Here is a 22250-nt window from a genome sequence, read left to right as displayed (position 1 = left end):
TCTTCAAAAGGTCATAACTTATATCAGGATAGAAAAGAACTGGGGACGTCACGTGATGATGTAGGATCGAGACGCTGGAACCCAGCCCTCCTGTAAAAAAAATCAATAAATTAATGTTTAAGTGAAGAAAAATTAGTCAATACTTTGTTAAGGTTACTTATAAACTACTCCGGATTGTTTTAAGCTATGCCTCATAAACAGAGGACGAAGAAAAATACTACCGCGAAGGCAGCTCAAGTTCGAACAGAATCAAGGCCTACTTCTACCGAAGAACCGCGGACTCAGGTACAACACATCACTGGCGAAATGGAACAGGAAACTGCGGCAGCATCGGCCATTTCTAAAGGAAAAGATCAACGAGAACTGTGCAAGCGTAAAAGAATGAGCATGCGCAAACGAGATCAACCAGAACTACAAATCTCAGCTGCGACTGCAACTGAAAGTGATAGTGATTCTGAGAGAGAGTCAGATTCTCTGGATAAATCAGACGAAGATGGAGATGAAAGTTCCTCTGAAAATACAAAGAAGACTTTGAGGCAAATAATGCATAAATTAAATGCATTAAAAGTAATTAAAAGTAACCAAAAAGTAATTAAAGAAAAAATAATAAATATGGAGGCTACGTTTGATAAAATGACAAAGAAACAAGAAAAAATGGAAAAGAAAATTACAGATTTGGAAATTAAAATGGAAGATATGGATGGAAGAATGAAGGAAATGGAAGATGATAATAATGCCTGGACATCAGAAAGAAAACAACTCGTGGAAAAAATTGATAAGCTTGAAAATTTTTGTAGACGTAACAATATTAAAATTGTTGGACTTAAAGAAGATACCGAAGGAGAAGACCCAATAAATTTTTTTCAAAAATGGATCCCTGAAAAATTGGAAATGGGAGAAGAAACTTCAATTGAGATTGAAAGGGTGCACAGAGCCTTAAGGCCAAGATCTCAAGATGATCAAAATCCGCGATCAATTTTGACAAGATGTTTAAGATATCAGGATAAAGAAAAGATTTTGAGGGCGGCTGCCCAAGGTGCCAGAAGAAGAAAGGGTCCATTGATGATAGCAGAGAAACCAGTTCTTTTTTATCCTGATATAAGTTATAACCTTTTGAAGAGAAAGAAAGAATTTAATTCAGCAAAAAAAGTCTTATGGGAAAAAGGTTATACATTTTTAATGCATCACCCAGCAACACTGATAATTTTTTTGGAAGAGGGAAAAAGATTTTTTCCCGATTATCGAGATGCGGAGGTGTTCGCACAAAAACTTCCATCTATTTGCTAATTAAACGTAGAGATTTATAAACGTAATGGTTAAAGACGAAGACAGAGATAGCGAATGGAACTGATGGACATTTAAGGATGATACAAGGGAGAAAAGTAAAATTTTAGAAATATTAATTGAGAATAGTATGTTTTTTCTTTTCTTATATATATACTTTTTACGTTGCGGGGGGGGGGGGGTGGGGAGCTTTGAATCGGTTACTACGGGATTCACGTGTGTAATCATGGTGATTGCCATGACCCGTACAACAGAGGGGGGTAATGTTGTGTTTTTTTTCTTTCACAACATTAGTAGGGGGGTATTTTGTTTTTTTCCTTATACTCTATTTTTCTTCTATTTTTTTGCCTGGATGATTGGTGGGGACACACATAGCAACATGGAGACTTCTAAAAAGATTTCCCAGGATACCATGAAAGTTGAAAGATTAGGCATTATTATAGATTGGAGTAACATAATTAAAAACAATGACTAATTTATTGAATTTTTTAAGTTTTAATGTTAATGGGCTTAATGGACCAGTAAAAAGAAAAAGAATTTTAACATATATTAAAAAAATGAAAATAGATATAGCTTTCCTACAAGAAACTCATTTAACGGACATAGAACATCAGAAATTAAAAAGAGACTGGGTTGGAAATGTTATTGCAGCTTCATTTAACTCAAAGGCGAGAGGAGTTGCAATTTTGGTTAATAAAAATTTACCAATTAAAATACAAAATGTATTAATTGATTCGGCAGGAAGATACTTAATTACACATTGTCATTTTTTTCAGAACTATGGACTCTTATGAACATTTATGCACCAAATGAAAATGATGTAAAATTTATACAGGAGGTCTTTTTGAATTTGGCTAATGCACATGATAAAATATTAATAGGTGGAGATTTTAATTTTTGTCTAGATCCAGTTTTAGATAGATCAACAAAGGCTATTACAAAATTAAAAGTAGTAAAATTAACTCTATCATTGATGAAAGACTTAAATTTGATTGATATATGGAGAAGAATCAATCCAAAAGAAAGAGATTATTCATTTTATTCAAATAGACATAAAACATACTCAAGGATAGATTTTTTCCTATTATCAACAAATACTCAAGATAGAGTGAAAAATGTGGAATATAAAGCAAGAATATTGTCTGATCACTCTCCTTTAATAATGACAATGATAATGATAGATAAAGAGGAATCAATTTATAGATGGAGATTTAACTCAATTCTACTAAAACGTCAAGATTTTTGTGATTTTATGAAAAAGCAGATTCAGTTCTTTTTAGATACAAATTTACATTCAGTTGATGATAAATTTATATTGTGGGAAGCAATGAAGGCATATTTGAGAGGTCAGATAATAAGTTATACTTCTAAAATTAAGAAGGAATATAGGATAGAAATAGATCAATTGGAAAAAGATTATAAAATTAGAAAAAGAATCTCAAAGAAATATGACAGAAGAAAAACGAAGACAACTTATTAATAAGAAGTTAAAATACAATACACTCCAGACATATCGAACAGAAAAAGCAATTATGAGAACTAAACAGTGATATTATGAACTAGGTGAAAGATCACATAAGGTCCTTGCATGGCAGTTAAAAACAGATCAGACATCTAAAACAATAAATGCAATTCGAAGAAAAGTGAATAAAGTTACTTATAAGCCTCTAGAAATTAATGAGGCTTTTAAGAATTTTTATTCTGAGTTGTATAAATCAGAATCAAAAAATGATGATGTTAAGATAGAAAGATTTTTATCACAAATAACTCTTCCAAAATTAAATACGGAAGAACAGAAGGCATTAGGTATGCCTTTTACATTGAAGGAGGTTGAAGAAGCTCTGGGATCACTTCAAAGTAATAAATCTCCAGGAGAAGATGGTTTTCCACCTGATTTTTATAAAAAGTTTAAAGATTTATTAATTTCTCCTTTTATGGAGTTAATACATCAAGCGGAAAGAACGCATAGACTCCCAGAATCTTTTTCAACAGCTATTTTAATAGTATTGCCAAAAAAAGATAGACCTTTTAAAACCAGCATCATATAGACCTATTTCTTTATTAAATACTGATTATAAAATAATAGCAAAAATCTTATCTAATAGATTATCTAAATGCTTACCAAAATTAGTGCATATGGATCAAACAGGATTTATCAAAAATAGACAATCGGCAGATAATGTAACCCGGTTATTTAGTATAATCCATTTAGCGCGAAAGAGGGAGGAAATGAGTGTGGCAGTTGCTTTAGATGCAGAAAAAGCATTTGATAGATTGGAATGGGATTTTTTATTTAAGGTATTGGAAAAATATGGATTAGGAACATCATTTATAAAATGGATTAAAACCTTAAATACTAATCCCAAAGCTAAAGTAGTGACAAATGGGCAAATTTTGACATCATTTCAGTTAACAAGATCAACTAAGCAAGGTTGTCCATTATCACCTGCTTTGTTTGTGTTGGCAATAGAGCCATTAGCTGAATTAATTAGAATAGACCCAGATATTAAGGGTTTCAGAGTTAATCAGGAAGAATACAAGATTAATTTATTTGCTGATGATGTTCTACTTTATTTAATAGATCCATTACATTCATTATGTAAATTATCTTATAGATTAGAAGAATATGGGAAAATATCAGGTTATAAAGTAAATTGGGATAAAAGTGAAATTTTACCTCTTACTAATGGAGACTATAGTCAATGTCGATTAATAACTCAATTTAGATGGCCGGCAAATCGTATAAAATATTTAGGTATAAGAGTTGATAATGACATAAAAAACTTATACAAATTAAATTATTCACCACTTTTGAAAAAAATTCAGGAAGATCTTGATAAATGGATGGCATTACCAATAACATTAGTAGGTAGAGTAAATACTATAAAAATGAATATATTCCCTAGACTACAATATTTATTTCAATCATTACCAATACAATTACCCCAGAAGTTTTTTCAAGAGTTAAACAAATATGTGAGGAAGTTTCTCTGGAAAGGTAAGATGTCAAGAATATCGTTGGAAAAATTGACATGGAAATTTGATCTAGGAGGGTTACAACTTCCAAATTTTAAGAATTATTATAAAGCAAATCAACTTAGATTTATTGCATCTTTTTTTGAGAAAGATAAACCGGCATGGATTAGAATAGAACTAATTAAAATAGGAGAAAATGTACCAGAAGATTTTATATATAAATGGGAATCTAAATGGATACAGGAAAAGAAAGAATCTCCTATATTAAAACATTTGATCGATTTATGGAATAAGATAAATGTTGATGATGAGACAAAAAAATCTTTATTAGCAAAGAGATCTTTAATTCAAAATAGACTTATTCCTTTTACAATGGACAATCAACTTTTATATAATTGGTTTCAAAAAGGGATTAGATGCATAGGAGATAGTTTTGAAGGAGGTATATTAATGTCATTTGATCAATTAAAGAATAAATATAAAGTATCAAATAACACTTTATTTTGTTCTTTCAACTAAGGGCTTATATAAGAGAAAAATTAGGTCAAACAATGTTATTGCCAAAATCTAATGAAATAGAAATTTTAATTCAAAAAGGAAATATTAAAAAAATTATATCTTGTATGTATAATTTGATTCAAAAACAGGCAATTAAACAAGGAGTCCATAAGTCAAGACAAAAATGGGAAAGTGATTTGAATATTAAAATTGAAGAAACAAATTGGTCAAGACTATGTCTTGATAGTATGACAAATACAATAAATGTTCAGTTAAGATTAGTGCAATATAACTTTCTACATCAATTATATATTACACCACAAAAAATAAATAAATTAAATCCAAGTTTATCTGATCAGTGTTTCCGATGTAACCAAGAAAATGGTTCTTTTTTACATTCTACATGGTCTTGTTCTAAAATTCAACCTTTTTGGACAAATTTAAGACTTTTACTGGAACAAATTACGGGAATACAACTTCCTCATAATCCAATATTACTTTTACTAGGTGATATTGAAGGGATAAAACCGAAACTCAAACTAAATAAATATCAGAAAGAATTCATAAAAATTGCACTGGCAGTAGCCAAAAAGGCTATTGCAGTTACTTGGAAATCGGATACATATTTAAGTATAGATTGTTGGAAGAAAGAAATTTATGGCTGTATTCCATTAGAAAAAAATACTTATAATTTAAGAGATAAATATGAAACATTTCTGAAAAATTGGTGCCCTTATTTACAAAAGACAGGACTAAATATATAGGTGCTCTGAAGATGAACCAATTGGTTACTTGGGGAAAGAAATAAATATATATACTAAAGTTATTAAGAACTCCATGGAGCATGTGGAGATCTTCCAACAACCAGGCACTCTTTCTTTTTTTTTCTTTCTTACTTTCTCTTTTTTTATAGGGAAATTAGGGGGGAGGGGTTAAGGGGAGGGGGAAGGGATGTATACATTTCTTTCTATACTTGTAATTACTTAAAAATGCAATTAAATAAAATTTTTTAAAAAAGGATAGAAAAGAACTGTTTTCCCTTCTATCATCAATGGCCCATTTCTCTTTCTGGCACATTGGACAGCCGCCTTCAGGATCTTTTCTTTATCTTGATATCCTAAGCATTTTATCAAGATTGATCATGGGTTTTGATCAACTTGAGGTCTTGGTCTTAAGGCTCAGTGAGCCCTTTCAATTTCAACTAACTGGGTTCCTTCTTACATTTCCAAAATTTCCGGAATCTATTTTTGAATAAAATTCATTGGAACCTCTCTCTCTATACCTTCTTTAAGTCCAATAATCTTAATATTATTTTGTCTGCTAAAATTTTCAAGTACATCCACTTTTACCAACAACCATTTTCTTTCTGATGTCCAGGCAGAAATATTATCTTCCATTTTATTCACTCTATCAATGGTGTCTCCCATCGTTTCTTCCAAGTTTTTAATTTTCTTGTCCATTTTGTCCTGTCTTTTTATCATTTTATCAAACATAATCTTCATATTTTTAATATCTTTTTATTACTTTTAATGCTTTTAATTCATGCATTATTTGCACCAAAGTTTTTTTAATGTCTCCAATATCACCTCCAACCTCTTCCTGTTGCTCTTCTTTGTTTGTCACTTCATCTTCGTCTGATTTATCCTGAGAATCTGATTCCACCTCATATTCACTTTCACTTTCAGTTCCGATCATAGCTGGGATTTGTAGTTTGGGTTGCTCGAGTTTGCGCATGCCCCTTCCTTCATGCATGCGCAATTCCTGTTGCTCTTTTTTTTTTGAAACGATTGATGTTGCCGCAGTTTCCTGTTCTGTATCGCCGGAGGTAAAATGCACTTGAGCCCGAGGCTCTTTCATGGCAGCCGGCCTTGATTCTTTTCCAATTTGTGTTGTCTTCAAAGTAGTAGTTTTCTTCTGCTTCTGTTTAGGAGGCATATCTTAAGACAATCCTGAGTAGTTTATAAGTAATTTTTAAAAAGTATTTACTAACTTTTCTTCACTTAAGTATTATTTTACTGGTTTTTTATGGGAGAGCTGGATTTCCACATCTTGATCCTACGTCATCACGTGACGTCCCCAATTGTTGCCTTTGTGAAGCAAGTGGGAACTTCTTCCCGTAGCAGTGAGAGGTTGAAGAAGTCCTTGAATACTTCCACTAGTTGGTTGGCACATGTTTTCAGAGCCTTACCAGGTACTCCATCGCGACCTTCCACCTTGCGAGGTTTCACTCTCTTTAAAGTCAGCCTAACATCGGCCTCTGAGATGGAGATATCAGAGTCATCAGGTACAGCAAGGATCTTCACAGCTGTAGTTGTGTTCTCTCTTTCAAACTAGGCATTGAAGGCGTTGAGTTCACCTAGTATTGAAGTATCACTGTTATTCACGCTATTTGGTTTTGCTTTGTAGGAAGTAATTCCTTCTCTTGCTCTTGCAGACACTGCCAGAGTTGTCATGCATCTGATGTCACCTCTAACGTCATTCAAAATTCACCCTTGAAATAGCCCTCTGCAAATCATATCTGGTTTTCTGGTACAGTCCTGGGTCGCCATACTTGAAAGCCACAGATCTAGCCTTCAGCAAACGATGTACCTCTTGATCATCCACAGCTTTTGGTTTGGGAATGTACAGTAAGTCTTTGTAGGCACCCACTCATCCACACAGGTTTTAATGAAGTCGGTAACAACTGCAACATACTCATTCAGGTTTGAAGATGAATCCCTGACTACAGTCCAGTCCACCGATTTAAAGCATTCCTGTAGGCACTCCTGTGCTTCCCTTGTCCAGACCTTCTTGGTCCTCACTACTGGTGCTGCAGTCTTCAGTCTCTGCCTGTACTCAGGGAGTAGAAGTACAGCCAAGTGATCAGACTTCCTGAAGTGAGGGTGTGGAATAGCATGATAGGCATTCTTGATGGTGGTGTAGCAATGGCCCAGTGTGTTGTTTCCTCTAATATTGCAAGTTATCTGTTGATGGTAATTGCTTAATGATTCTTTCAGACTGGCCTGGTTAAAATCTCCCAAAATGATGGTGAAGCTGTTAGGGTGCGCTGTTTCGGATGATCCCATTACTTTGATCATCCTAACCCTGCTTGACATTGGCCTGAAGTGGAATGTAAACTGCTACAAAATGACCTTAGAGAACCCCCGTGGTAGGTAAAAAGCACGGCACTTTACTGCTAGATATTCCAGGTCTGGTGAGCAGAATTGGGACAGCTATATTGGGAATATGTTTGTGCACCAAGAAGAGTTGATCATGAGGCATACTTCTCCACCTCTGCTTTTGAGAGACTCTACAGATCTATCCTGATGGTGTATAGTAAATCTGTCAATCTGAATCGCAGCATCTGGTACAGAGGGGTTAACCAGGATTCTGTGAAACAAAGGACACACGCAGTCCTAATGTCCCTCTGACTCAGCACCCTAGCTCTGAGATCATCAATTTTATTCACCAGAGACTGCACGTTTGTTAGGAAGATAGGCTGTATAGGGAGTTTAAAACCCTGTTTCCTTAAATGCACTTGCAACCCTGCTCTACACCCGCACTTCCTCCGAGATATTCTATGTGGGCAACTCTGACCAATTCTGACCAAATTCTTTCCATTCGTTTTAAGCAGCGATAGTTCGTCATTGGCTATGCTATGTCTTCTGCAGTTTTTTATTCCTTTGTTTCTTGTACAACATCTCGGGTACTGGCCACATTCCAGGAACAAAGCGTTCTTAAGCTGGTATCCCTTCCGACCTTTCTGGTTCTTCAGCCTCCAGTTTGATGGCTCATTGCTTTTGAAGGCCATGATTCCTGATGTACAGATACTTTTAGTATGCAAGTGAAAGTGGCTGCACAAGTTGATAGGTGGTAAAGAAGGTGTATGGCATGTTTGCTGTTATTAGTTGAGGCATTGAGTTCAAGAGTCAGGAAGTTATGTTGCAGTGTTGTTAAGCTTGTCTAGAGAATTCAATTCATTCTTGGTCTGCCCATTACAGAAAGGATGTGAAGGCTTTGGAAAGGATTCAGAACAGGTTTACGAAGCTGCTCCCTACAGTAGTGGTCATGTACTCTAAGGAGAGGCTTGAGAAATTAGGGTTTTTTATCTCTAGAGACGGGGTGGCTAAGGAGAGTTTTGATGGCGGTTTATATAATGGTGAGGTGCATAGATAGAGCAGACAGCTGGAATCGTGTTCCCATGGTTGATGTGTCTAATACCAGAGGGCATGTACAGTATTTAAGTTGAGTGGGAGAAAGTTCAAAGGAGCTATATAGGGCAAGTTTTGACACAGAGAATGGCGGGTGCCGGAATGTGCTCTCTGTAGTGGTGGTAGCAGTAGCTACAATCGAGGTGTTTACGGGGCTCATAGATAACCACATGAACATACAGAGAATGAAGGGATATAGACTGGTTGCATACAGAAGGCTTTATGTTAATTCAGCATCACAGGCTTAATTAACATCACAACATTATGAATCTGAAGGTCTGTTCTTTGGTTCTAATGTTGTTTGTTCTGTCAGGTTGGGCAATTTACTGAGTGGCCTGTAAGAGGATGAAAGTCTCTATTTCTCACCAGCAGATAAATTATTACTTTCATTTAAAGGATTTCTGTAATCAGGACACACATTGTGGACAGCTGGCTTCTGTGACCTCAAGTGAACACAACACTTTCATTTCTAAGGTGATCAGTACTGTGGCCAACACACACCCTTTGACTTGGATTGGCCTGAATGACATATGCAAGGTAAAGTTAACGACATATGGAAGGTAAATTTAACTAAGAGGCTTTATGCTACAGGATGTCCTAACCGTAGCCAGACCATAAATTGTCCTTCCCCAGTCTTCTCTGACCATTTCAGAGGGCAGATTACATTAGCACATTGATGCATCTCTAAGTGGCATTGTTGTTGACTGACAGAATTGCACCTGACGTCCTGTAGAGTAACAAGGGTACAGTGTAGTGGTTCAGTTACTTGGTGTATCCTAATGATCCAGGACACGAACTTGAATCCCATCCCAGTGTCTGGGGAATTTGGATCCATGTAAATAAAATGCAATAAATCCAGAGTAAAACATTACTGTCAGAAATGGTGACAATGGAACGACCAGACTGTTGTAAAAACTCATCCAGTTCACTGTTGTTCTTCAGGGTGAGGAATCTGCCATCCTTCCCCAGTCTGGCCTCACTGTGACTCCAGAGATCCATCAATGTGTGACTCTTACCTGCCCTCTGAAATGGTCAGAGGATGATCAGGGAAGGACAATAAATGCTGGTCTGACCACTGTCACAACATCCTGTGCCCCTGTTTATCTCCACGTGAGCCTTCTCTCTCTGCCTTCTTCATCTGATATAATCTGTGTGACTTTCCTTTCTCCCTCATGAGTGTGTCTGACTTTTCCTCACCAAACATTGACCCCAGTGAGACACATCCTAAACAGCTTGGAGAGAATGGTTTCTCTCGGAGCTTGCTGGATTGATCAGTGACTCTCCTATATTTATGGTCCTGCACCACAAGTGGAAACATTTCTTTATGTTCACCATTTTAAATCTTCACACTTTGAAGGAGGATCCCAGTGATCTGTTTGTCCATTCCACTTGCAATTACCTGGTTTTAGCATCCACATGTTAACTGTAGTTGTGGCTCTGCAGTTAGAGCAGGTAGCCATTCAAAAGAAAGAGTGTGATCACCCTCAGTCAATGTGGGTTAATATCTCAAGTTTGCCCCACTTTTATTGATAAGTATGGCTTCTTATTTCTGGTACTTTCCTGCAAATATGTTCTCACCTTTAGTTGTGTCTCCATACCCTATCCATACATTGGAGACCAGAACTTTACACAGGATTTAAGTGAGTCACAAATTTTCCTGCCTCCAATTCACATTTGGTTTTGTAGTCTGTGTCCAATCATATGCAATCATTTTAACTTCTGTCATTTGTTCCTCTGGTGCTTATGAGATCAGTTTGTGTATTTGTACTCAATAACTCATTGTCCGAGTTGTCATTATTCCTTCTCCCTGACTTTTACTCACCGATCCGGTTTCTTTTGTTCCCAGGATTCTGTTACTTCCATGAGATTTCCCCCACCCTGACAGTCCGTCATTTAAAATCTCATTCACTGCCCCGTTTGTCCTGTCTGCTTGTATTCTGGTCTCACTCTGACTCAGGTCCAGCTCCTCCCTGTACCATTAAGTGAGAGGTTACTCAGCGTTCCCACAGAAATAATAACTGATTTATATCCCACAGGAAGGGATTTACACATGGATTGATGGAACTCCCTACACTTATAGTAGATGGGGTAAAGATCAGCCTGATGATTACAAAGAGAACGAGGACTGTGTGCACGTTCATTATAGCTGTAAGTGTAACAGTGAAAGAAATGTTATTTGCTTTGAAGTCCATTTCCGACACAGTATTGAAGAGGCCTGTGGAATGAACCAGCCCCATGCTCAGCAGAACTGGGCCCATTGCCCAGCAGTTAGAGGAGGATAAATGGGATGTAATGCAGGGTCAGGGGAACAGTCAGTGTATGAAGATGAAAAAAACAGACAATGCTGGAAATCTGAGATAAAACCAGCAATTTCAGGATACACACAGCAGGTCAAGCAGCATCTATGAAGACAGCAACATAATAATATTTAATATTTTACATTGAAATAGTTAATATTTTACATTGAAAACCCTTAGTCAGGTTCAACTGTGTGTGACCTTGTAGGTGGAGTAACTTACAAGGGATATAATATCAGGTCTGTGTCATTGCAGATTAAAAACCTCAATGTGCTAAGTTCAAAGTAAATTTAATATCATTTGCTTGTGGGCATTCACAGTAAATTCAAAGAAGCATATCAGAATCAATGAAAAACTACCCATAAACAGAGACATAGAACCAATGTGCAAGAGACAATGAATTGTACAAACACAAAATATGTTTGGTAAATAAATAATATTGGAACACAAGTTATAGAGTTCCTGAAAGTGATTCCAAAGGTTTGGTATCAGTTCAGTGTGGGGGTGAGTGAGAGTATCCACTCTGGTTCAGGAGCATGATGGTTGAGGGGTAATAACTGTTCCAGATGGTGTGGGACCTAAGGCACTTGTCTCTCCTTCCTGATGGCTGCAGCAAGAAGAGAGCATGGCCTGGATGTCAGGGGTCATTAATAATGGAAGCTGTTTTCCTGCAACAGCAATCCATATATATGTGCTCAGTAGTGGACAAAGTATTACATCTGATGGACTGGTCCTTATCAATTACCTTTTGTTGGGTGTTTCGTTCAAGGGCATCGGTCTTTCAATTCCAGGCTGTAAAACAACCAGTCAGTATACTCTCTATCGTGTATCTATAGAAGTTTGTAACATTTTTAAATGACATGCCAGATATTCATGAACTTCCAAAATGTAGAGGTACTGCCATGCCTTCTATATAATAGTATTTAAGTGCTGGACACAGGACTCATTCTTTGAAATTGTAATGCAGAGGAATATAAAGTTATTGACCTTCTCCACCTCTGATCCCCTCATAAGGACTGACCCACGGGCCTCCGGTTCCTCTCCATAACATAAAGGAATGTAAAATTTTCTGAATGAAATTGAAACCAGAAATATAAAGTTCATCTTCTACATTCCAGAGACTCCACATTCTGCATCCATTTGAAGGTCCATGAAACGGTGAGGCCTTAGTTAATCTCTGATGGGACAGACTTGTTGCCCAGCTCACTCAGGGAGTTCCAGCCCAGGGTGAGCTCAGCCTCTCAGTCTGGAACAATCCAAGGCCCCAGTTAATATTTTGGGATGTCAGATTTCAGCAACACACACTATGACTGCACGTGGACCACAGCAGGAAGTGACTCCCTTTATTTACAAAGGAAACTCATAGATCAAAGTCAGGAAAAATTCATGGCTCACAGACTCTGACTCTAAAAGAGGAAACATTTGGATTAAACAGAAAACAAAAATTGCTAGAATCACTCAGCAGGTGAGGCAACACCTGTGGAGAAAGAAATACAGATAATGTTTCCATTAATGGCCATCCTGTTTCTCACTCCATACTTGCTGCCTGACCAACTGAGTATCTCCAGAATTATTTTCAGATTTTCAGCATCTGCAACATTATATTTGTGGACTAACAGGTTGGATTCTTTTTCTCTGCCTCAATGTTCTCTAGATCAGAATGGTGTGTCAAATTGGAATGATTTGCCCTGTGAAGAGCAACATAGTTTCGTGTGTGCTTACAAATTTTGCTGAACTTAGAAGACTCCAGAACCATCCATTCATCGTCTCCAGCGGTGGATTCAGAGTCCTGATTTCTTTGTAGCTGTTCTGACTCTCTATAGAGACTGTACTCATTTAGTTTCTCAGCCAATAATAAAGAAAGTTGCATCCTGAGCTGTGTGTTGTTGTGTGAGTTCAGTTTCCAGCAGCCTTCCTGTTCCACTGTTGCTTCCTCCCCACCTCGACAGTCAGTGCTGAACTGAGGAGAATCCGGCACCGAATTTGCAAAATTAACTCTTTCTCTTGTGCTGGGTACACTTCATCGCATGTGGGAGTGAAATAAACATTTTGAGGAGGACAAAGAGGAGATTTACTGGAATAGTTGCAGGGAAAGAGGTTTTACAACTCTGTGGCTAGGCTGCAGAAGATGAAATGGGCCCATAAATACCTTTGCACAAGGAAGTTGTTGAAATTTTTCTCGGCATCTACAGAGCAGCAAACTACATGCAGCTGGTTGAAAGCATGCTTCAAGCAAATAAAACCATGAAATGCAACATGTCACTAAAGATTCATTTTCTGCATTCCCATTTAGACTTCTTCCCAGAAAATCTTGCTGCTGTTAGTGATGAGCATGGTGAAATGTTTCACCAGGACATTGTCATCATGGAGAAAAGATACCAGGGCATCAATGCTGGCAAATTATTGTTGGACACTTACGTGAGAAGCTTCAGATACTGAGCACAAATGAAAATCATTAGCAAAATATTTTTAACTTAGTTGAACTATTGCAAAGCATCAGCACCATTATGCAATTAAACACATTATATTCAATAGAAGTTAATTTGTTGTTTCTCCAAATTCCTACGTGATACAAGTTGTCTGAAATTATACTTGTATTCATCTTCAAGCCGTCTATCATAAACAAAAAAAAAACTGAGGAAGCAACACTTTTGAAAAAAATTGTTGTCCAGTGTAATGAAAGTGAGAGAGATGTTGGGAATAACTCAACATTAAACCCCTTTAACCCACTTGGTTCCTATTTAGTTACTGAACTGACATTCAGCCCTTTACAGTCAGTCAGTGAACTACATGATGAGTGGAAATTCCTTTGGCCAGAGAGTGCTGAATCTGTGGAATTCATTGCCACAGTTGGCTGTGGAGGCTAATTTTTTAGGCATATTTAAAGCTAGATTCTTGATTAGTCAAGTTGTGAAGGGATACGGGGAGAAGACCAAAGATTGCAGCTGAAAGGGAAAATGGATCAGCCATGATGAAATGGCGGAGTAGGCTTGATGAGCCAAATGGGCTAATTCTGCTCCTCTGACATTGTGGTTTACGTACTTACTCCAGGTCAAGTTTATTGTCATATGCATAAGTACGGTGAATTACAGATACAATGAAAAACTTGTAGCAGCATCACAGGCATGTAGATTCACAAAACGTACAGAACATTTATATTTATACATAACTCATATGGAAATTACAAACAAACCAAACCTCAATTATACAAGACAGTGAAGAAATTGGTTGACAAAACAAGATCTTGGTGGAACAATCACAATTAAGAACAGGTCCATGATGGTTCAAGCAATGGTCCATAGTGTCGCATTCCTGAGGTAGTATTAGGGTAGTGGAAACTGGTTCAGTTCTCTGATGGTTGTAGGACAGTAGCTGTTCCTGAACCTGGTGGTGTGGCACTTCAGACTTTTGCATCTCTGGCTTGATCTTTATCAGCAAGCATTTGGCATGGCCCAGATGGTGAAGATCTTTAATGATTGATGCAGCACCTAATGTATAGATTAACATATGTATATTTGTATGTATATTAAATATTTAAATTAAAAATAGTGCAAAAACAGAAATAATGAAAGTGAGATAGTATATATGAGTTCAGTGCCAATTTAGAAATCAGATGGCAGTAGGTAAGAAGCTGTTTCTGGATCACTGAGTGTGTGCCTTCAAACCTTCAAACTTCGGTACCTCCTTCCTGATGGTACAATAAGAAGAGGGGATATGCTGGGTGTTGGTGGTCCTCAATAATGGACGCTGTCTATTTGAGGTATCACTCCTTGTAGATGTCTTGGATACTATGCAAGCTAGTACCCAAGATGGAGATGACTAATTTTACAACTTTCTGTGACTTCTTTCAACCATGCGCAGTAGTTGCTCCCCCCCATACCAGACAGTGAGGCAGTCTGTCAGAATGATCTCTACAGTACATCTATAGAAATTTTCAAGTGTTTTAGATGACAAACCAAGTCTCTTCAAATTCCTCATGAAACATAGACACTGTCTTGCCTTCATTACAGCTGCATCAATATATTGGGACCATGTTAGATCCTCAGAGATCTTGACACCCAGGAACTTGAAATTACTCACTCTCTCTAATTCTGATCTCTCTACGAGGATTGGTTTGTGTTCTCTTGTCTTTACTCTTTCAGAAGTCCACAATCAGCTCTTTGTTCTTACTGATGTTGAGTGTAGGGTTGTTGCGACACCACTCAACCAGCTGGTATATCTCACTCCTGTACGCACTTTCATCTCCAGCTGAGGTTCTACCAACAATGGTTGTATCATCAGCAAATTTATAGAGGGATGGCATTTGAACTATGCCTAGCTGCATGTACGTGGGTGTAGAGAGCATAAAGCAGTGGACTAAGCACACATCCCTGAGGTGCACCAGTGTCCAGCAATGAGGACATATTATTACCAATCCACCCAGATAAAGTTCTTCCAGTTAGGAAGTCACCGATCCAATTGCAGAGGGAAGTTCAAAGGCCACAGATTTGAGGCTTATCGATCAGGACTGTAGGAATGATGATGCTGAGCTGTTGTCAACGAACCACATTCTAACATAGGTGGTTGTATTGTCCAGGTGAGGTAAGGCCATGTGAGGAGCCAATGAAATTGCATCTGCCATGGACCTATTGTGGCCACAGGCAGATTGAAGTGGGTCCAGATTCTTGCTGAGACAGGAGTTGACTCTGGTGATGACCAACCTCTCAAAGCATTTCATCATCGTCGATGTGAGTGCAACTGGACAATAGTCATTAAGGCAGCTCACACTACTCTTCTTGGGCACTGGTGTAATTGTCACCCTTTTAAAGTAGATGGGAACTTCTGACTGTAACAATGAGAGGTTGAAAATATCCTTGAATATACCCGCCAGCTGGTTGGCACAAGTTTTCAGAGCCTTACCAGGTACTCAGTCAGGGCCTGCCAGCCTGTTCACTCTCCTGAAGGACAGCCTGACATTGACCTCTGAGACAGAGACAGCAGGCTCACTGGGTGCAGCAGGATCTTCACAGCTTTAGTTTTATTCTCCCTTTGAAATCATCTATAGAAAGCAATGAGCTCATCTGGTAGTGAAGCATCACTGTCATTCATGCGACTGGGTTTCACTTTGTAGGAAGTAACGTCCTGCAAACCCTGCCAGAGTTGACATGCATCCGAAGTCACCTCTAACCTCGCTCAGAATTGCTTCTCCCTCCACAGGTCATATCTGGTGCTCTTGTACAGGCCTGGGTCACCAGACTTATATCTAGCCCACAGCAGATAACAAATCTCCTGGTTCACCCATGGCTTTTGGTTTGGGAATGTACTGCAAGTTTTGTAGGCACAAACATATCCACATGGGTTTTAACAATGTTCATCCAGATTCGAAGATGAATCCCTGAAAGCAGTCCTTAAAGCACTCCTGTGCTTCCCTTGTCTATGCCTTCTTCCTCCAATGTGAGTGTGGACTGACTCGTTGGAATGGGAATGGGAAGAGGAATTCAAATGAGTGGCCACTGGGAGATCTCGCTTTTTCTGGTGGACGGAGTGTAGCTGTTCAGTGTAGCAGTCACCCAATCTACGTCGGGTCTCACCGATATACAGGAGGCCACAATGTGAGCATCGGACACAGTACATGACCCCGACAGACTCACAGGTGGAGTGTCACCCCATTTACCAGCAGTTGAAAGCATGGTTCCGGTGGAGGATAATGTAACGGACAGGTCTATTTCAGGCGGCGGAGAGAGTTCCAGATTTGTGGAAGTGACTGGGATTGGGATACCAGTTACCGCCTCATGATGGCAAGTGTTGCACATTGAACGCTGTGGGAGAAGTAGACAACTGAATGTGTCTCTGGTTATGCTGTTCATTTTGATGTAAAAATGCCGCGACAACTCTCCTATACAATGCCAGTTTCTTTTAACTTATAGTTTTGTGTTTACCTGCAACACAGTGACAAAGTTTTGGTTAATCGTTACCAAATTTTCAGAGTTGTATATGGACAGATACTTTGATAATAAATGAACCTTTCAACCTTTGAAATTAAATGCTGCTTACAATTGCACTGTAAACTTAATGTTTGCATTGCCTGCTTTATAGCCATCTCAGTCTTGTGACTCACTTGTGACTGGCATTATTTTTGTTTTAAACAGGATTGATATACTGTATTTAAATAATGCTATTCTAAAATCATATAGCTTTCTCACTTTTGTCAACAAACATAAGGATGGTGTGGTGGATACAGTAGGGGTAAGAGATGGGTATTTCCGTGAGGGGTAGATTTTGCTTGTGGACAGTCTGGCCTTTAGGCTCAAAGATACTCTCAGTGCCAAGGCAACTTTGATAACTGTCAGCTTCCACCTCTACTGCCCCAGCATCATAGAGTACAGAGTTTACTTTAATTATTCCTTTAATGTAACTGTACTTAATAATTTGAACAATTTTAATTCTGCCCTTTGTAAAATACTATCTGATGTAAGCTTTTAATTTGGCTTCTCCTCCTGATCTAATACTGGGAGACATTTAGAGGATTTGTGATGTCAGCACCTCAAACAACAGCTGAGGTGGTGGAGTATCGTCTTCCTGTTCCACTCAAGCAGCTGAACCTTTTGCCTGAACTGGTCTGCATCCTTGCAGCCGGTGCTGTTGTAAACGTTTACAGTAACTCTCATTATGTCTCAGGAACAGCACATGACTCTGGATAATTATGGAACAAACAAGGCAGTGACATCAGATCTATGAGGTATCCAGTGTGATTTAGGCAGTCAGTACTTTCCTTTGATGAACTAGTACAATCACAGTGTGATCATCAGAAGCTGAACAGAATTTATGAACAAAAGTACACTCTGTGTAAGTCTATAGCAGATGATAATCAAAAATGAGAGATTCTCGACAAGTCATAACAACTGTATGATTTGCCAGATAAAGTCACCACTGGTATCTGCCACTGCTGCACTCCTCCTGCAAGAGGTAATTTGTGCATCTCCAAATGGACTTCATGCTGTTACCCAAATTTATGGGTATAAATTATGTACTTAATTCTGTTTGTTTTCTTAATGGGTAACAGCTTAAACTCATAGAAATGTTGCTAATTTTTTATTATGTGAATTTATTCCTAGGTTTAAGGTCACTGAGAAATTTTCAAGTGATAACGGTCCTCAATTTGTGGTTAAAGTTATACAGGATTTGACAAAAGCCTTGCAGTGTGAACATCACATTACCTGACCTTACCACTCACAGTCCATTGGGACAGTTGAAAGACAGAATGGGGCCCTGAAAAGGGAGAGCAAACTTTACTAAGGTGGCCAGAGGCACTTCCACTGGCTCCCATGATAACACACTAGCTCCGAACCATGCAACACAACTAACTCCACATGACGTTACATTAGGACATCCCATGTGTTTGCCCGTATATGCCAGCTGCCTCTCCCTTTTTGGTTAAACAGATGGATATCCATACTATGAATGTCAGTATGTTGCAGTACTGCATGGCACCAATGTAAAGTCTTAAAATTTCCATCAACAAGTTTTTGAAGCCCAGAAGATCATGATGGCTGCAGAGTGTCACACTTACCAGCCGGGAGATTGTGTACTACTGAGATTTTACTGTTAAAGGAATTCCCTTGAGCCCGCTTGGGAAGATCCTTTACAAATACCACTAATTACATGCACAACTCAAAGGGTGCAGCCTATACCCCTGAATCATAGTGAATTTAACTCTGTTCGCAACTTTGATAATGAAATTAGAGCTGTGAAGGGAGCAAGGGACTGCATTACCCATAGAAATTACTCTTGCCAATACAACAGTTTTAAACAATGTCATCAACCTTTTTGTAACAGACTGTATAATCCATAGACTGGAGCTGAAAATCAAGGTGAAGTCTATTATTGCACCACGACAGAATGGCACTGGAGATGGAACAGTACGTAGAATGTTTGTACCTCAGATGACTCTCTGAATCCTGGTAATGGTAATGACGGGGTATGTGGCCACATGGCCAATCACTGGCTGCCAAGACTACCCTATGCTGCTGTTACATTTGATCTTATTGCATACATATTTATTTATTTTTTTATTCATTCACATACAGATTGGAATAGATCCTCTGACCCTTCAAGCCATACTGCCTAGCAATTCCCCAATTTAACCCTAGCCTAATCACGGGACAATTTAAAATAACCAATTAACCTACAAACCGGTCCGTCTTTATATTGTGGGAGGAAACCGGAGCACCCAGAAGAAACCCACATGGTCACAGGGAGAACGTACAAAGTCCTTACAGGAGACAGCGGGAATCGAACCCATGTTGATTAGCGTAGCTAATCACTACGCTACTGTGCTCACCCAAGTATGTGATGTAGTTTGAGTATTCAGAAGCTAACAGGAAGATCTCCAGGAGAATGCTTGTTTGTCATAATGAACAAAGACATTTTTAATCACCAGTTTTAGTATCTCTCTGATGTCCACCGTCACAGCAGAATGTACAGAGGGAGGTGCCCACCCTGTCGTTATACCCACCACACAGTATAGAACTGTCAGTCATCTCGTTATGTCTGAGGTGCATTAACTCATAATCATAGATCATAACCCAGCTAAAGAACAAAGCAAGGATGACCCTGAGATTACTCCTGCTTTATGTACCTAGATGAAACCTTAATTCCTCATCTAGTTTAACAAAAATCCCCACAACACCACTGGATGAGCAGTTCTCCTCGTCTCCTGAGCAGAATCCGTCACTCAACCAGAACTAACAGAAGTGGTCTGGGTGTTATCATATTCAAGAACCTTAACATTTTCTTCGACTGCTTTGAAGAATCAATGTTGTCATAGGTCTTGTGTTTTCCTAAGGCAGGCTGACAGAAGATCAACTAAACGGGAGCCATTAGGATTCAATGCATTTCTATATCTGAGCCATAGAACAATAGAGCATTACTGCACAGAAACAGGCCCTTCAGCTATCTAGTCTGTCCCAAGCCTTATTCTGACTAGTCAAATTGACCCACACCTGAAACGTAGCTCTCCAAATGACTCCCATAAATATAGTTATCCAAATGTCTCGTAAGTGTTGCAATCAAATCTCCATCCACCAATTCTGCTGGCAGCTCGTTCCACACTATTCGCAATATCCACAGCAGGTTTTCCATTAAATATCTCACCTTTCAGCCTTAACCTGTGACCTCTAATTATAGCCTCACCCAACCTCAGTGGAAAATGTCAGCTTGCATTAACCCTGAGGCCTATTATAATCTGTCCACCCAAACTGCTACCCTTCACACTTCTCTGAATGTGATCTGAGCCAGCTATATTTTCAGCTTGTTCAGATCACACTGCAAGCTTTCATAGTGTTTCTTGCTGTCTATTAAACCCACAATCTTGGTGTTATCTGCAAATTTGCTAATTCTGTTTACCACATTATCATCCAGATCATTGATATGGATAACAAACAACAAGGACCCAGCACTGATCCCTGTGGCACACCATTAGTTACAGGCCTTCAGTCAGCAAACTAACCATATATTCCTACTCTTTGACATCTCCCACAAAGGCTTGTTTGACCAACAGAACAACACCGGTGGCTCAGGACCCTGCAATTTCTGGACTCGCCTCTCACAAACTTCATTTGAATGCCTTGCCAGGCACTGGGGTTTATCGACCTTACTTTGCCTCAAGGCAGCAAGTATTTCCTCGTCTGTAATCCAGATATAGTCCATAAACTCACTGCTATTTTGCCTCAGTTCTATAGACTTGGTGTCCCTCTCCTAAGTAAATGCATATGAAAAGCATTCATTTGTAATCTCCTCCTTCACTTGTGGCTCTATGCATATATGACCACACTGATATTCAAGAGGACAAATGTTGTCCCTTGCTATCCTTTTGCTCTAAGTATACCTGTAGAAGTCTTTGTGATTCTCTTTCACCTTGTCTGCCAAAACAACCTCATGCCTTTTTTTTAACCCTACTTATTTCTCTCTTCACTCTTTCCTTGTTTTTCTTAAACTCTCAAGCACTTCATTTGTTCCTTGCTGCCTGTACCTTCTATGCACCTCCTTTTTTTCATTGACCAAGGCATCAAAATCTCTCAACGACCAAGCTTCCCTAAACCTGTTAGACTTGCCGTTTATTCTAACTGGAATATATAAATTTTCTGCTCTCAAAGTTTCACCTTTGAAGGCCTCACACTAACTAAACATCAATTTGCTAAAAAACAACCTGTCTCAATCCGCACTTGCCAGATCCTTTCTAATGCTATCAATACTGGTTTTTCCCCAGTTCAGAATCTCAACTTGGAGACCGGTCTTATCCTTCGGCATAAATGACAAAGAAATATTCTTATATACAGTAATTCAAATAACTGTTGCCATGGGAACCTTAGTGATGAAAAATGTGAAGAATGGATCAGTTCCGGGTCCTCAGAGGCAGGGCAGACTGACCGGTTATTGAGCTGTGCTGGCATACCAGCGTTAACCAGCAGAGGGCGTCTTGGGCGGGACAACGATAAGGAGGTTTCACTCGGGAACAAATCTTGCGTCTGTCCCCGGTTCTGTATTTTTTCGAATGAAGGTTATGGCTGAGATAAAGAGAAAGAAGTAGAGACACACCAGTAAGAGAAAAGAGTGAGGGAGAAAATTGAGAGAAAGAGGGACAGAGGAATAGAAAAAGAGATAATGAGAGAGAGAGATGCATAGAGAGATTACAAGTGAGAGGAAGGCAGGAACAGAGAAAGACAGAAACAGAGGGATGATGAGAGGGTGAGAGACAAAATAAAATGGATCCACAGAGAAACTTGGACACAGAGAGATAAAGACAGAAAGGTGAATGCACTACATTCAGTTGTGCAGTTCAACATTTTTCTGACTTTAGTCACCAGGGTGCTGCCTCATCAAGAGGACATGTCCTCGGTGACGGGGATCCTTACGGATGGATGCCACGTTTTGAGGCTTTGCTCCTTGAAGCTGTCCTGTATGTTGAGGTGGCTGGTGCCAATGACGGAGTTGACTGAATTAACAACTTTCTGCAAGTTATTTCAAT

General features: G+C 38.7%; 1 protein-coding gene across 4 annotated transcripts in view; it reads left to right on the top strand.

The window, feature by feature from the left end:
• Positions 1-22250, top strand: part of LOC140739031 (C-type lectin BpLec-like) — a 111304-nt gene that overhangs the window by 17102 nt on the left and 71952 nt on the right. Inside the window, exons 5-7 of one of the 4 annotated variants that reach the window (XM_073067004.1) lie at positions 9345-9485; positions 10985-11096; positions 12900-13120. The exons of the other annotated variants lie outside the window; for them this stretch is intronic. Of the exons in view, the coding sequence (XP_072923105.1) occupies positions 9345-9485; positions 10985-11096; positions 12900-12979 (333 nt within the window). The 3' untranslated portion in view covers positions 12980-13120. Of the gene's footprint in view, positions 1-9344; positions 9486-10984; positions 11097-12899; positions 13121-22250 lie in introns of those variants that run through there. 4 annotated transcript variants of the gene reach the window in all.

The sequence above is a fragment of the Hemitrygon akajei genome, chromosome 14, assembly GCF_048418815.1.
Source record: "Hemitrygon akajei chromosome 14, sHemAka1.3, whole genome shotgun sequence".
In the NCBI taxonomy this organism is placed as follows: domain Eukaryota; kingdom Metazoa; phylum Chordata; class Chondrichthyes; order Myliobatiformes; family Dasyatidae; genus Hemitrygon; species Hemitrygon akajei.
The sequence above is the reverse complement of the archived record's forward strand: the minus strand, read 5'-3'. Positions and strand labels throughout refer to the sequence as shown.